General features: G+C 51.0%; 1 protein-coding gene and 1 long non-coding RNA gene across 3 annotated transcripts in view; both read right to left on the bottom strand.

Moving 5' to 3' along the window:
* The window catches only part of LOC107182357, a 9,158-nt gene extending 2,017 nt beyond the window's left edge, over window positions 1–7,141 (bottom strand). Inside the window, exon 1 of the long non-coding RNA XR_001513080.1 lies at window positions 6,987–7,141. This is a non-coding gene — a long non-coding RNA (uncharacterized LOC107182357). The remainder of the gene's footprint in view (window positions 1–6,986) is intronic.
* A 2,095-nt stretch (window positions 7,142–9,236) lies between these two features.
* On the bottom strand, window positions 9,237–13,910 carry LYPD3 (LY6/PLAUR domain containing 3). 2 transcript variants are annotated; one of them, XM_006759098.2, is made up of 5 exons: window positions 13,722–13,910; window positions 12,800–12,931; window positions 11,959–12,129; window positions 11,254–11,415; window positions 9,237–10,245 (listed from the first exon to the last, which is right to left on the bottom strand). In XM_006759098.2, the coding sequence occupies exons 1-5, from the start codon at window positions 13,804–13,806 to the stop codon at window positions 9,755–9,757; spliced, it is 1,041 nt and encodes a 346-aa protein (XP_006759161.1). In that variant the 5' UTR covers window positions 13,807–13,910; the 3' UTR covers window positions 9,237–9,754. The 2 variants fall into 2 exon arrangements, with proteins under 2 accessions (XP_006759161.1, XP_015416396.1); XM_015560910.1 differs by lacking the exon at window positions 12,800–12,931 and having other exon boundaries at window positions 13,722–13,868.
* Between the last annotated feature and the right edge of the window lie 1,424 nt (window positions 13,911–15,334).

Genomic DNA, 15,334 nt, shown 5'->3' with positions numbered 1-15,334 from the left:
AGGGGCTGTGCAGGAGGCAGCTGAGCGATGTTTCTCTCTTACCGATGTTTCTAACTCTCTATCCCTCTCCCTTCCTCTCTGTAAAAATCAATAAACTATATTTAAATTAGAAAAAGAAAAAGACAAAGGATCCAGGGCACACTCTCCTTCGGGGGAGCAGTCCCTGCCATTCCTTTTCCCTCTCCCCCACTCCTTCCCCCACAGGCATCTCCTAAACTCTCAAGGACCCCACGAGGCTTGTAACCAGGGGAGCAACGGACAGCGGCAGCCCATCCCAGGCCAACCCCTGAACCTGTTCCCAAGGCCCCTTTTCTCCGACTTCCCAGAGAGCGAGGGCAGCCGGCCTAGGCGAGCCTGTTGCTTCTTCATTGCTAAGCCTTTTCCTGTTTTACGGTTCCCTCACAGTCACCTGGACTCACGTTTTGAAATGTTTCCTGCGTGAAGTCAAAAACCCACACACTGCCGCTGGCCCTGGGCAGACCCACCAAGAGCCAAGCTCTTTTTCCGGTAACAGATGAACACGACCTGGGAGTGGGCTCCTTGTGAAGTCACAGGAGGAGTGGGCCTCTCGTCAATGCCTGTCTGGTGTGCCTGCCCTGGAATAAAATTCTAGTCTCTCATTTAATCACCCTCCCTTTCCAGATGGGGAAACTGAGGCTCAAGAAGGCACAGGCTTGTCCAAGATCACACAGGAAGGATGGAAAAGTCCCCACCCACCCCCATCCCCTTTCCAGAGGCAAGAGCATTTATTGCCTTGTGGGTATTTCCTGAAATATCTATAAACATTCGCACAGAGATCATTTTTTAACACAATAGTGGCACACTGTTCTGCATCTTGCTTTTTTTTTTTTCATGAACAAGATCAAAATCTCTCCAGATGAGTATATATAGATGTGCCTTGGGGGTTGTTTTTTTCATGTGTTGCATTTTTTTTAATTTTTCAATTATAGTAGGCATTCAATATTATATTCATTTCAGATATAAGTGATCCTGATAAGTCTAGTACCCATCTGTCACCATACATAGTTATTATGATATTATTGACTATATATTCCCGATGCTGTATTTTACATCCCTGTGACCATTTCGTAACTGCCAGCTTGTACTTCTTAATGCTTTTGCTTTTTTCACTTAACCCCCCAAAACCCTCTCCCCCCTGGCGACCATCAGACTGTTCTCAGTATTTATAACTCTGTTCCTATTTTGTTTGTTTGTGTTTGTTGGTTCTTTTGATCCCACATATAAGTAAAATCATATGGTATTTGTCTTTCTCTGACTTATTTCACTTAGCATAATACCCTTTTGTTTTGTTCAGTGTCCATAAAGCACCAAACTGTCTAAATGTACTACAGTTAACTTAACCAGTCCCCTCTTAATAAACTTCTAGGATATTCCTAGTTTCTTGCCATTACCAATACTACTGGAATTCAGAGCCTTTGAGCAGACCTTGTGTCAGCCATATGAACCCGTCTCTCCACAATGAATTCCTCGGAGGAAAACTGCCAAGTCAAACATTATGTACTTTTGTCACTGTGAAAAGCATTTCCAAATTGCGCTCAAATTCCCCCTCTGCCGCTGGCTGGCCGCCCATTTCTCAAAGGGGCTTTCTGCTCTCTCTGAACGGCGTGAATGTTTGTCTCACAGCAAGAAGGTCTCCATGTGTTTCTTATGCAATTCAAATGAAATGAGCCCTTCCTTAAAAACACAAGCCCGGAAGAAGAGAAACCAGCAAGGCCAGTCCAGGCAGACGCTCCACCTGTCTCCTGCCTGCTGCCTTGTCCCCAGCCAGCCCTGCCTGATGTTGAAATCTGTTTCTCAAGCGTAAACATGGACCGCAACGATCAAACTTTGGAAAAAACATGGGCAGCAGATGAGGTCATTTTTCTCCCTCTGTTGCTTTTCATCTGTCTAGATTCCCCTGCCCCTGTGTCCTTCCTCCATCTCCTCCTTCCTCTTCTCTTTCTCTGACTCCTGATTTAGTGAGTGCTGTGCTGGAAACATTTTATTTATTTACTTATTTATTTATAAGTATATTTTTATTGATTTCAGAGAGGAAGGGAGAGGGAGAGAGAGAGATAGAAACACCAATGATTAGAAAGAATCATTGATCGGCTGCCTCCTGCACACCTCACACTGGGAATCGAGCCTGCACACGGGCCTATGCTCTTGACCAGAGTCGAACCTCAGATCCTTCAGTCCACAGGCCAACACTGTCCACTGAGCCAAACCATCTAGGGCTGAAAACATTTTAAAGCTCTGTCCAGTTCAACAAAAGAACACTTAAGTTATGCAGAATCTTGCATTTTTTAACAAGAAAGAGAAAAGGAAAGGAAAGCGCAGCTAGGAGTAGCCATTGGAAGAGCAAAACAAAGATCTATTTTAAACACATTAAGCTCTTCCTTTGTCAGCCTTTCCTTTCCCTTCCTGAACAGAAGCAAGTTGGAGAGGGGGGTGCAGGGCTCAGAATAGGGTGGGATGAGCAGGTGGCCACCCAGGGGCTGTGGGGTGTGGGCAGTGGCAGCTGTAAAAGACTGGCTACTTTCAGGGGAATTGAGCACAGAAGTAAGGATACCAAGGACATTGAGAGCCCGAGTTCTCACTCATGGAGAAATGAACTACAATTATGCAAAGGGAGAAAACTACTAGTAAAATGAACCCTATATGAGGGGTTGGAATTGGAGATAGAGTAGCCGCCTGATTTTCAAGACATAGAGATAGATGTAGAATAACTATAGATGTACATGTGTGTGTAAATATATCCACATTTCCTACTTCTGTCCACTGAGAAAGCCTCGGTGCAGCAAGAACACAATAGCAACCACAGCTATTGGTCCCAAATCTTGGTTTCTACATGTCAACCTCCAGCCAGAGCTGGCTTGAGCATCGACCCTCTGACTGAAGGGTCTTGGGTTCTGTTCCAGTCAAGGGCACGTACCTCGGTTGCCTCCCAGCCCAGGTCAGGGAGGGTGCAGGAGGCAGTAAATCTATGTCTCTCTCACATCGATGTTTCTCTCTGTGTGTCTCTCCCCGTCCCTTCCACTCTCAAAATTCAATGGGGGGTGGGGGGGAATATCCTCGGGTGAGGATTAACAAAAGTAAGTAAGAAAGTAAATGTCATCTTCCAGTGAAATGTACCAGGGCTTCCTGGAGTAAAGGCTAATTCTAGGACGGGCACCGTGAAAGGACAAGGTAAGCCTGGCAGGCTTGTTGTGCCAGGAAGCAAAACAAAACAAAACAAAAATGCTCGAAGAATGATGGGGACAGGTTGAAAGGACTCAGCGACCAGCTCACAGGAGCTCCCACAGGTGAAACTGGGGACAATTGGAACATGAGAACAAACCATGACTAGAAGAGATGATAATCCACCAATGCTATGAGTCTATAAATTAAGAAATCAAAAGTGTGATGAGGAGTGCCCTCACACCTTTCTTCCCTCTCAGGCATGCATCTCCTAAACTCCAAGGGTCCCCACAAGATTTGCAACAAGGGGAGCAATGGGCGGCAGCAGCTCATCCCAGGTTTACCTCCTGAACATGTCTCCAAGGCCTGGGACTGACTTCCCTCTGGGCCCACACAGCCCCACGTGGCTCACTTTCCTGTCATGTTCCCAGGCTCCCTTGTTCTTCCACCCTAAGCCCTTCCTTGTCTCACTGCCCCCAGCTTTAATAAACATACTCTCAAAATAAAAGAGAAAATGTGGTGAGGAACGGGATATTCACACAGCCCCTGAATGTCTCCCCAGAAAACACCTTCATTACAAAGAGGGGAAGGGTGGCTTCCAGGGGAGAAGCCTGGAAGACACCACCTCTCCCAAGCGATCAAAGCGACTGTCCTGAAAGCGACCCTCCTGAGGGGGTGTCAGAAGAGCCTAACGTCTCCTGGGACACTCCCGCCCGAGATGCATAACCCGAATCTGATCCGGAGAGGAGACAGACCAAGGCAACCGATGGACACCCCACCCCAAAACTGTCCTGTGATGTTCACAAGAGTCATGACGGCCAAGGGGAGAGGGGAGAATTCTTCCAGACCAAAGGAAGCTAAAGAGACAGGACAGCTCAGGGCAACGACAGAGTCCAGCTTGAACCCTTTACTGTTGTTGAAAAGAAACAGGCCCAAAGTGCAGGTTAGTCTCTCCCAAGAAGAGAATTTTAAACCAACCCATCTGGAATTTCCTGATCCGCACGAGTGAGGTAATCTGCCCATAAAACCTTCCATTTTGTACAGCTCCTGGGAGCTGCCTTCTGTTTGCTAAGTGGGACGCTGCCCGATTGGTGAATCATTCAATAAAGTCAATTAGTATTTAAATTTATTCGGCTGTCGCTGTGGAAAGCCGAGTTGCCCAGGTGGGGCTGCTGTCAGTATGGAGTTACCTCAAAAAACTAAAAACGGAACTGCCTTATGACCCAGCAATGCCACTTCTGGGAACTTATCCAAAGAAACCTGGAACACTAACTCGAAAAAAGACATGCACCCCTCTGTCCATGGCAGCGTTGTTTACAATAGCCAAGATTTGGAAGCGGCCCACGTGCCCATCAGTAGATGAGTTGAGAAAACGGCTACGGTACATTTACACAATGGAATACTACACAGCTGTAAAAAACAAAAAAAGGAATTCTTACCCTTTGCAACAGCATGGATGGACCTAGAGAACATTATGTGAAATAAGCCAGTCAAAGAACAGCAAGTACCAAATGATTTCACTCATATGTGGAAATGAGCTAACAAGCAAAATAGAGACACTCATAAATACAGAGCAGGCAGGCAGCTCTGGTTGGGGGTGGGGTGTTGCAGGGTAGGGGAGGGATGGGGATTGAGCAAAAAAGAAAGAACTCATGGGCAGGGACAAGAGTGTGGTGACTGTGGGGAGGTGGGGGCTGGAGGAGGAAGAGGGTATGGAGGGATAAATGGTGATGGGGAGAAGAGTAAAATGTAATTTAAAAGTAAAAACAAAAATTAAAAAACACGTACGGCATGACTAAAAACTAAAACAAAAAACCTGCATGACATCATTCTAACGGGTAAATGTACTCGGCTGAATTTGTGTTCATACTGTGCAGGCCATTTATTGGGACGACTGGCGACACTTGAATGGAGTATGAGGATTAGAGAGTAGAAACTTATCAGTGCTAATCTTTTTTATGTTGGAAGTTATCCTTTGGTTCCGTGAAGGTTCTTGTTTGTAGGAAACACGCACTAAACATTGTGGGGCATAACATTGGCAACTTACTCTCATACGATTTAGGAAAATTAATTTCTTTGTACTGTACGCACAACTTTTCTGTAATTTTGAGGTATTTCCAATTAAAGATTAAAGCAGTGCTTTTTTTGTTTTTGTTAATCCTCCCCTGAAGATATTTTTTCCATTGATTTTTAGAAAGAGTGGAAGGGAGAGAGAGGGGAGAGAGAGAGAGAGAGGGAGATCGATGTGAGAGGCACATCGATTGGGCCCAACTGGGTTGGGGCTCCAACCTGCAACCCAGGTATGTGCCCTTGATCAAGAATCGAACCCAAGACCCCTCTGTGTGAGGACCAATGCTCTAACCACTGAACTCACCGGCTAGGGCTAAAGCAGTGCTTTAAAAACTTGTTTAAGCACATAGGAAGTAAGAAGCTTTTTTTTTTTTTACTTTTTTTAAAATATGTTTTATCGATTTTTTACAGAGAGGAAGGGAGAAGGATAGAGAGTTAGAAACATCGATGAGAGAGAAACGTCATCAACTAGCTGCCTCCTGCACGCCCCCTATGGGGGGATCAAGCCGGAAACCCAGGCATGTGCCCTGACTGGAATCAACCAGTGACATCTTGGTTCCTGGGTCAACGCTCAACCACTGAGCAACACTGGCCGGGCAAGAAATTTTTTTTATATCAAGACCAGTACAAAACATGTTTGTGAACCTGAAACAAATGCAGCACAAAACAACATCTCCTTGCTTAAAAAGTTAATATCAAATATGGTTTTTAAGAACTGGAATATAACAGAAAAATCAATCCCAAGAGAAACGGTAAAGAGATAAGCCCCAACATCACTGGTAGAGATTCACTGAATTGATGTCATGACCTACCATCGTTGCCCAGTCTTCTTACAAGAATAACAAGAGCAAATACATACTGAATAGGTTGTATCACACCCGGGCTCTGTCCTAAGTGCCGTGCAGATATTGCTTAATCCTCACAACTTCAGATGGTAATGTTAATGTCCATCTTAAAGTTGCAGAAACTGAGGCCATGAAAGATTAAGTAACACGTCCAAGGTCACACAGCTAGGAAAAGGTGGGGCTGGCTTGGAACTTTAGCCCGACTTCACAACACGCCGCAAAGGGGATATTATTATCCCTTGCTTGGCTGATTGGGAAACGCAGGCTCAGAGAAGCGAAATGGCCAGCCCATGGTCATGCCGATATTGAAAAGCAGAGACTAGTCCCCGAGAACAGTCCTGCACAGTCAGGGAGAAATGTTGTCATGCTCAGATCCCAAATCAGGAACCTCTATTTGTTCATTGAACCCAATTATGAGAAGACAGCACTCCAGTTTGGCCAACACGCCAGCTGTCCATCTAACGCTTTGCTGTCCAACATGGCAGCCACAAGCTCATTTAAATGTAAGCTAATTCAAATAAGATTAAAACACTGCAGTCGCACACCCACCACTTGTGCTCAGTGCTCACGGCTCCCACAATGCACAGCACAGACTGGAAGCTCTGCTGGGCAGGGAGGAGCCTGGAGACTGTTGGCCAGACCTGAACAATCTCTCCTTCTAAAGGGGCACTGCACTCTTCCGGATGCCCTTTCATTGCATGCCAAACGCAGGAGCACAGTCCATCAGATATCCTGTCAACAACCACACGTAACTGTGCTTTTACTGAAGTGGCACTGTCATATTTCCGTGTAAATTAATTCAGGAAAGAAAAGCCCATTAATTAGCCCATAATCCCCAGCTTGGGTTTTAATCCATGGTCGTGACACCTGATGGTACCTATAAACTCTCACCTGGTAGATTTCTTCCCCTGAATGGATTGACCTGGTCGAAGCCAGCCAAGGAGAGACGCTGGTTCCAGCACAATTCTGACTCAGCCCATTGGAAAGTTTATGATGACATTCATCGAAGCAATTAGGACTACAGTACACTAACAACTGAATTTATGCTCCTGATAGACAGGTCAGAGGCAGGGTGGAGACTAGGAAAGAATAACAGGAAGATGAAAGGGTTTTTTAAAAATATATTAAAGATAAGAGTGAGGGGAGGAAATGCCAGCTGGCTAAATTTTTCCCCAGTCTGTTGCTGACACACTCTCTGACCAGGCCTCAGCTCACCACCAACACCCGGTGGATTAAAATCACAGGTCTTGCCCTAGCAGGGTTGCCCAGTGGTTAGAGTGCTGGCCCTTGGACTGAAGGGTCTTGGGTTCAATTCCTGTCAAGGGCACATACTTTGGATCCTGGCCCTGGTCCAGGCACATGCAGGAGGCAACCAATTAATGTGTCTCTCTCACATTGATGTTTCTCTCTCTGTGTCTCTTCCCCTCCTTTCCACTCTCTCTAAAAATCAGTGGAGGGGAGGAGGTTGGGAGATAAATAAATAAAGAGATAAAATCATGGGTCTTTTCTCTGTTACACCCTAGAGTCCAGAGCTGAAATAATGGAAATTTCCATATCTGTACTGTCCATACAGTAGCCACATGTGGTTACTTGAGCATTTGAAATGTGACTGAGGAACTGAATTTTAAATTTTATTTAATTTTAATTTTAATGAATTTAAACTAACATGTGTACAGCAACATGTGGCTGGTGGCTACCATATTGAGCAGTGTAGCACTAACTGGTGAGCCGTAGATCAGGACAGGGCCTTCCCATCTGTGTTCCACAACACCTCACATGCAAACTAGTTGTTTTGGGGGCACCCTCTAGGGCAGTGGTTCTCAACCTTCCTAATGCCGTGACCCTTTAATACAGTTCCTCATGTTGTGGTGAACCCCAATTTCATTATTACAAATTGAACATAATTAAAGCATAGTGATTCATCACAAAAACAATACGTAATTATATATGTGTTTTCCAATGGTCTTAGGTGACTCCTGTGAAAGGGTCGTTCGGCCCCCAAAGGGGTTGCGACCCACAGATTGAGAACCACTGCTCTAGGGTGACTCCCTGGGTCCCAACCCAGCTCTGGGAAAGCTTGAGAAAGTGACTTAATCTTGTTTGTGCCTCAGTGTTTGCATCTGTAAAATGGAGCATAAGTGGACCTCACAAAATGTTAAAAGTTTGGGGACTTCAACGGAGGGCAAAGGGAGATGCACTGCATGATCTTTCCAACTGGTCTGTAGGTGTGAAATTTTTTATAATCAAAGTTGGAAAACAAAATGCTAATACTATATTACAGGAAGGCTCTGAATAGTCAGTGGTGCGTGGAAAGTGCTTGCCACAGTGCCTGGCACCAGCAAACAGTGGGTGCTTTTAAAAATGCCTGGCAAGAACATATATGCATAGCCCATGGACACAGCCGGCAATGGGGCTAGGGCCAGAGGGAGGGAGGCGGTCTGGGTGGAGGGAGCAAAGGGTGGGGATGGGGAGTGGGGGACATCTGTAATAATGTCAACAATAATCAATCAATCCATTAATTAATTATCTGGCACCTGGCAGGGTAGCTCTTAAAGCACTGTCCCAATGCACCAAGGTTGTGGGTTCATCCCCATTCAGAGCACAGATAAGAATCAAACAATGAATGCAAAATAAATGGAACAACAAATCTCTGTGTCCCCCTTCCTCTCTCTCTAAAATCAACAAATAAAAACTTTAAAAGCAATAATAAACAAAATACCTGACAAACATCTATTCTCTGAAAGGTGTCAGAGACAAAAAGATAAAAGAAATAACAGCCCGGCCAGTGTGGCTCCGTGGCTGAGCCTCAGTCTATGAACTAGGAGGTCATGGTTTGATTCCCCGTCAGGGCAGAGGCCCAGATTTCAGGCCTGACCCCAGTAAGGGGCATGTGGGAGGCAGCTGATCAGTGATTCTCTCTCATCTTTGATGTTTGTCTCCCTCCGTCCCGCTCCCTTCCTCTCTGAAGTCAAATAAAAAATATATTTTAAAAAATAATGAAAAAGAAAGTTGTTCAAACCCAGACTCCCCGCTGGGCTATCTCAGCGCCTCTGTTAAAGGAAGGCCTTGGCATTTCTTCCCTAGCTCAGCCTCAAGAGTTATTGGAAGAAATGAGGTAGCAACGACTCCTTTGAGACACTGTACAAAGTAATCCAACTTTTATTGAGGCCTTTACGTTCCAGAAACTGACCACAGAGGCATAAGGCTCGGTCCCTGCCCTTGAGGAGCTCACAGTCTAGTCGGGAAGACAGCCGCTGAGACGATTCCCACGGAGATGCCGGGCAGGGCCGGCCGCCCGCAGACGGGGGACGCGCTGCCCCGCTCGGCCCCCCACCTTCCAGGCTGGCTCCAGCAAAGCTCATCGTGGTCTCTCCCGCAGTCCCGGGGACAATTCCAACTACTCTCGTCACCATGAGCACAGGGGAGAGACTAGGATTCGGGGGATACATTTGCTGCCTCAAAAAGCTACGACACCCAGAGGATATGTACAAAGGTCCCTTTCTTTCCCGGAGCCGCAAGCCAGCGCAGCGGAAGCTGGGTACTGAGTGAGGTCAATGGAAGAACAGGGGCTGGGCCAGCCCAGTCCAGTGGCGGGGAGGGGAGGGTCCCCAGGGCTCGGGCAGGAGGGCAGGGAGGAGGCTCCCAGGCGGAGGAGGAGCTCATAGTAGGGCGCCAGCAGCCACAGCCAGCAGAAGAGCCGCCAGCCCGGCCGCGGGCGCTGCCGAGCCTTGGTTATGGGCCCACGTCTTCGTGGGGTATTGCTCCTTGTTGCTGCGGTCCTGGTGGCCCGCGGCGCCCCCGGCCACGCTGGACTCCTCTTTGTGCGCCGTCTTGGGTTCTACCGCCTTCGGGGGGGTCTGGCTGGCGGAGGCGGGGCTGGATTTGGTGGTGGAGGCGGGCTTGGTCGGTGCTCGGGCGGAGGTAGTGACCACCGGGGTGCTGGTGGCCGCAGTGGTGGACCGAGGGACCGGCAGCAGGACCAGGGGCGGGATTCGCGGGGAGAAGAAGGGCTTGTTGCGGAGGTCTGCGTTGCAGCGGGGCCCCTTGCAGCAGGAGCCGCTGAGCGTGAAGCCGGGGCCTGTCACCGCGTCCCGGGTGCAGAACTCGTCCTGGACGCAGCCCCGGACAGGCAAGGACACGGTCACGTTGGCTGAGGAGGGAGACACAAACAGGCCGGGCGTTGAAGACAGGGCCGGGTAGGCCTCGCCAGAGTAAAACTTAGAGGCGAAAACCTCCAAAAACAGCCCTCGCCGGTTTGGCTCAGTGGATAGAGCGTCGGCCTGGGGACAAAAGGGTCCCAGGCTCGATTCCGGTCAAGGGCACATGCCGGGGTTGCAGGCTCGATCTCCAGTAGGGGGCGTGCAGGAGGCAGCCAATCAATGATTCCTGATGTTTCTATTTCTCTCTCCCTCTCCCTTCCTTTCTAAAATCAACCAAAATATGTATTTTTTTTAAAAAAAACTCCAAAACAGGGACAGAGGGGCTCTGGTTCCATTGATCCAAAAGTCTCAACTCAGTCCTCACTTGGAGAAACACTGTCCCAGTCCTTGGCATAGGATGGGTCACATTTCCTGTAGTAGTCTCAGAGGCTGAACCACAAAGAGACGAGCAAAAGTCCCCCACTTCCCCTGTCCTCCCCACCCCCCCCCCATAACATCACCAATATTTAGTCCTAGAGTTAGAATTACTCTCTCATAATACACCTGGCAGAGGGGTGGGCGGTGGGAGGGATTGAAGAACTTCATCTCCCATGATTCCCCGAGGCAGAGGCCACGAGGCTGACCCACATCTCTCCTCTGTGGTTTAGGGGGGCACCCTAACCCCTTGAGTTGTACGGAGTCAGAACCAGATTCCCCCGCAATGCCCGGGTAGAAGCTTGAAGGTTTAAATACACTTCCCACAGCCCGACCCTGCAATCTGCACTCAGCAGGCCTCTATGGAAGTGCATCTCCCGAAAAAACTAGGACAGAAAGCATCCTATCCCCATGCCCTAGGACTGCGTTTCTCAAGAAGCTCTGAAAACAAGACGAGAACTGAGGCCGACAGCGCCCAGAGTGCGTCGGAGGTGGGGGGGACCCTTTGCATAAAGGGCTGCCGTCGCCCGGGAGGCCTCGGAAAGGCTGCCAGTGCCGCCGCCCCTGCTCCGCGGCTCGCTCACCTGCCGTCAGGGTGACGTTGCCGTCGAAACAGCCCTGGTAGACGCGGTCGCTGGCGTTGTAGCACCTCACGACGGGCGGCGCGGTGCCCTGGCACGCCTCGTGGCTCAGCCCCACGCAGCTGTAGCACTCGGCGCCGTTGGGCTCGTTCGCACTCTCATTACCTACGAGGGAGAGGGAGCGGGGTGTGAGGAAGGGGTCAAGAAGGTTCGGGCCCTGGACGGGTTGCTCAGTGGATAGAGCATTGGCCTGCGGACGGAAGGGTCCCGGGTTCGATTCCAGTCAAGGGCTCATGCCCGGGTGTCAGGCTCCATCCCCAGGCGTGCACGAGGCAGCCAATCAATGATTCTCAGCATTGATGCGTCTATCTCTCTCTCTCCCTCTCTTTCCTTCCTCTCTGAAATCAATAAAAATATTTTTTTTAATTTAAAAAAAAATGGTTCGGAAAGCACACTTCGGCCTGGGGTGGCTCCAGTCCACGACTCCCCACCTCGTCCGACTCTAGTTCAGCCTCTAGCTCCGCCCCACCCCGTGACCCCGCCCCTGGCGTCCAGCCCCCCACAGGTGCCTGCAGCGCCGAGGCCCGCCGGGTGCCCCGTGGCCCCGCCCCAGCCCGCTCTGCGCTCTCGGGCGTCGGGCTGGCGCGCACCCCTAGCGGCTCCGGCCCCATACGCTCCGCCCTGGGCCTGGGGCCCGCTCCCACCGACCTGCGGGGGTGAGCGCTCGCGTGGAGAGGTTGAGCTTGGCGTTGCAGCGGTCCTGGGCGCACTGCTGCAGCTGGATGAAGGCCAGTAGCCCGAAAAGGTCCAGTCCGCGGTCATTCTTGCCCGGGAGTCCGGACCCGCAGCCGCGCACTGCCACCGAGAACTGCCCGTGGACTACGGGAGGGAAGGGGAGGGGCGTCAGAGGAGGCGAGGCCCTCAGGAAGAGCCGATCCGAGGAGAGAATGACAAACGGAGGGGCGGAACTTCAAAAAGCTGAACCCGAGGGGCTGCCGGGCCGACAGATCGAACAGAATGGGGGGCAGGGGTGGTGGCTATAAGAAGGCACCCTCAGAAGGAACTGGGAGGCTGACAAAAAGGCACCGGATCAGAGAGGGGCGGGGCCTCCTGAGAGCTGCGGCCTCGGACACGGGTGGGATGTGGGTCTGAGCGTCCAGGCCTCCGCCTGGGGAACCTAGAAGACTCTACAGAATCTCCATCGCCAGGGCCCCATTGCATAGGGGAGGCTGGGTTGGGGAGGAGAACATTCTGGCAGGGACAGCAGAAGGTGGGGAGATCGTGGTGGCGCAGAAATGGACAGGGTGTGCTCCAGGAGGGGACGGGGTCCCAGATCCTGGTTCTTGCTGGTTCACCCACCCACTTCTCAACTCTCAGCCCGCCGCCCTCTAAGCCCTAATGGCCCGATGTTGTGGCAGGGCCCGGGCCAGGCAGAAAGAGTGGGACGGGGGAGGGGCAAGTTCAGGGGGAGAGGCTGGACTGTAAGGGGGAGGGGCCTGGCTGGAGGAGCTCGGAGGAGGAGGTACGTGGGCCAGGGGGCCCCACTCACTGGTCTCCACCGCCCCCACGGCCTCCGTGCAGACTTCCACGCCCGGCGCGCACTTCACAATCTTGGTCTTCTGCGGAGAGCACCCGTCATCGGCTTTCTGCACGCAGCTGTAGCACTCCAGGGCCTGAGCTCCTGGGGGCGAGGGCGGAGTGGACCGCTGCTTAAGCCGCCTCCCGCCCCCTTCCCCACCACGGAGGGCGCCCCTTCCCATGCCCTCGCTCCCCAGGACGAGACAATCCTCTTGCACATCCTTTTCCAGGGCAGGAGTCAGGAAAAGCTTCCCACCAATTTGGGGTCAGGGGAGACACTGTGTCCCTTTCCTTCAAGCCCCCTAGGCCCACAGTGGGAGCCCTAGGCCCAAGGTGCCCCATCCCTGGCCGGAAGCCCTGGGAGAACTCTGCCATGAAGGGGGAGCACCTTCCCACACCTCTGCGCTCGGGATGGGAGGATTTTCCCCACAGATGAGTAGCTCAGTCCGGGATCCCTTCCCACAAGCCCCCTATGCTCAGGTTGGAAGAGTTTTTCCCACAGGCCCCTCCCCCAGGGCAGGAATCGTTCCCACAGTCCCCTCTGCCCAGGATGGGAGACCCTTCCCACAGCCCCTTCTGACCAGGGCAGACGATCATTCCCATAGCCCTTCTCCTCCGGATGCCAGATCCTTCCCACAGCCCCCTCTGTAGGGAGTGAGGGGACCCTCTTCCCTGGGACCCCACGCTGCCCCCTCCACTCCTCTCCCCAGAAGACCCACCTTCTTTTTGTTTATTTATCTTTTTTTAGGGGTGGGGAGAGAGAAACATCGATTTGTTGCTCCACTTATTTGTGCATTCATCAGTTGATCCTTACATGTACCCCGGCCAGGGATGGAACCCACAACCTTAGCTCTGGGGACGACTCTCTAACCAACTTAGCTACCCAGACCTACCTTGGAGCAGCATGGGCAGCAGCAGCAGCAGCCAACCTGTAGTCCAGATCACTGCCTGGGCACCTGCTTTCCTGACGGGGTCCATGATGCGATCCTGCTCCCTCAGAGTACCCCCTCGGTGTGCCGCCTCGCAGCCCAGGGTCCTCTTACCTGAGCTCAGGATGAGTAACTTCCCCTTAGGCAACCTTGGCCTTGCCCAACCAGGCCAAATCAGCGTCCGCTGTGGGGCGGGAGGCCCGCCCCTGGGTGCGCCACCCTCAGCTGCCAAGGAGGGAAATGGCGGGAGTCCAGGTTCCCTGACGATTCCCAAAAGAAAGTCTGTGTATTTGGGGGTAGAGGGGAGAGTGCTGAGGTTCACAGAGGGGTCTACTCTACACTTGGCACTCACTACAGATTTAATGAGTGCCTACGGTGTGCCAGCTGTGGTCTGGAGATTAAGACAGAACCAGTGCCTGTCCTCACAGAGCTCACCGTCTGATGGGGGAGACAGATAATCACCAAATAATCATACAAATTGTTATTCACTGGGGGACATTGAAGGAGGAGGTGGAGGGAGCTGCAAGGAGGTGTGGGCCCTAGAAGGGGGCCAGTCAGTGAAGCTTCCCTGAAGATGTAAGAGTTGTGTGGTCTCAAGGACATGGAGGATTTGGCCCATAAAGGAAGTCAGGGTGGGGGCAGGGAGCATTACAAAACAGAGGGCGCAGCAGGTGCAAAGACCTAGAGGTGGGAAGTAGCAAGACCCAGTGAAACTCAGCGGAGAGCAGTGCACCAGGAGCTCAGAGGACGAGGGAGAAGGGTGGAAAGTGAAACGGAAGCACCAGACAGGGGCCAAACCACTCAGGGCATTACAGGTCCTGAGAAGGGATTTGAATGAATTAAATCTGAGAAAACTGGAGAACCTTGAGAGGGTCTCAATCAGCTGGGGACACAATCAGATTTCCTTTCTAGTATGATCACTCTGGAAAATAATGCAAATATCCATCAGGAACTGAAGGGGAAAAGCAAGAGTAGTTCACTAATCCTGTGCAGTATTGCACAGCAGTGCAAAAGCCCACCAATGGCCTCGGCGACATGGACGAATCTCAAAAACTCGATGTTGAACTTGAGAAGCCTTAACCAAATAAAACATGCATTGTAACTCCATGTAGATGAGGTCCTAGAACAGACAAAACTAGTGAGAGAAGTCTCAGTAGAGGGGCTACCATGGGCTAGGCATTGTCCCAAAGAAGCCATGGTGAGAAGCCCCACATTCTTCCTCTGGGAGGTAGTTACACGTGTGTACAAATATGTAAGGATCACCGAGTTATATACTTACACACGTCACTGAATGCACATCATTATTAAAGACAGAAAGGAAAAATGCCTCTGTGGCCTCTGTGTGAAAAAGGAAAAGACTCTAGAAGGGGGGACAGAGAAGACCAGGAGTCCGGTGGGGGACCTGGGCAGTTTTCCAGGTAAGAGAGAGAAAGGCAGTCCCCGACGGCTGGCGAGGACTTGGCCTGGCACTCACAGTGCGGTCATGGTGCTGTGCGACACACCAACACACCACTACCATCAGACAGGCCACACTGACCGGAATGGAGCGAGACACAATCAGGACCACTGCATCCGTC

Source organism: Myotis davidii, unplaced genomic scaffold (genome assembly GCF_000327345.1).
Source record: "Myotis davidii unplaced genomic scaffold, ASM32734v1 scaffold896, whole genome shotgun sequence".
NCBI lineage: Eukaryota > Metazoa > Chordata > Mammalia > Chiroptera > Vespertilionidae > Myotis > Myotis davidii.
The sequence above is the reverse complement of the archived record's forward strand: the minus strand, read 5'-3'. Positions and strand labels throughout refer to the sequence as shown.

What these genes read in the sequence shown, in the direction of transcription:
- LYPD3 (XM_006759098.2), bottom strand. Translation starts at nt 13,806, where the DNA reads ATGGACCCCGTCAGGAAAGCAGGTGCCCAGGCAGTGATCTGGACTACA. An exon ending in GCTGCCCATGCTGCTCCAAG is followed by an intron (nt 12,932 to 13,721) that starts GTAGGTCTGGGT and finishes CCTCGCCCCCAG; the next exon opens with GAGCTCAGGCCCTGGAGTGC. An exon ending in CGTGGGGGCGGTGGAGACCA is followed by an intron (nt 12,130 to 12,799) that starts GTGAGTGGGGCC and finishes TCCCTCCCGTAG; the next exon opens with TCCACGGGCAGTTCTCGGTG.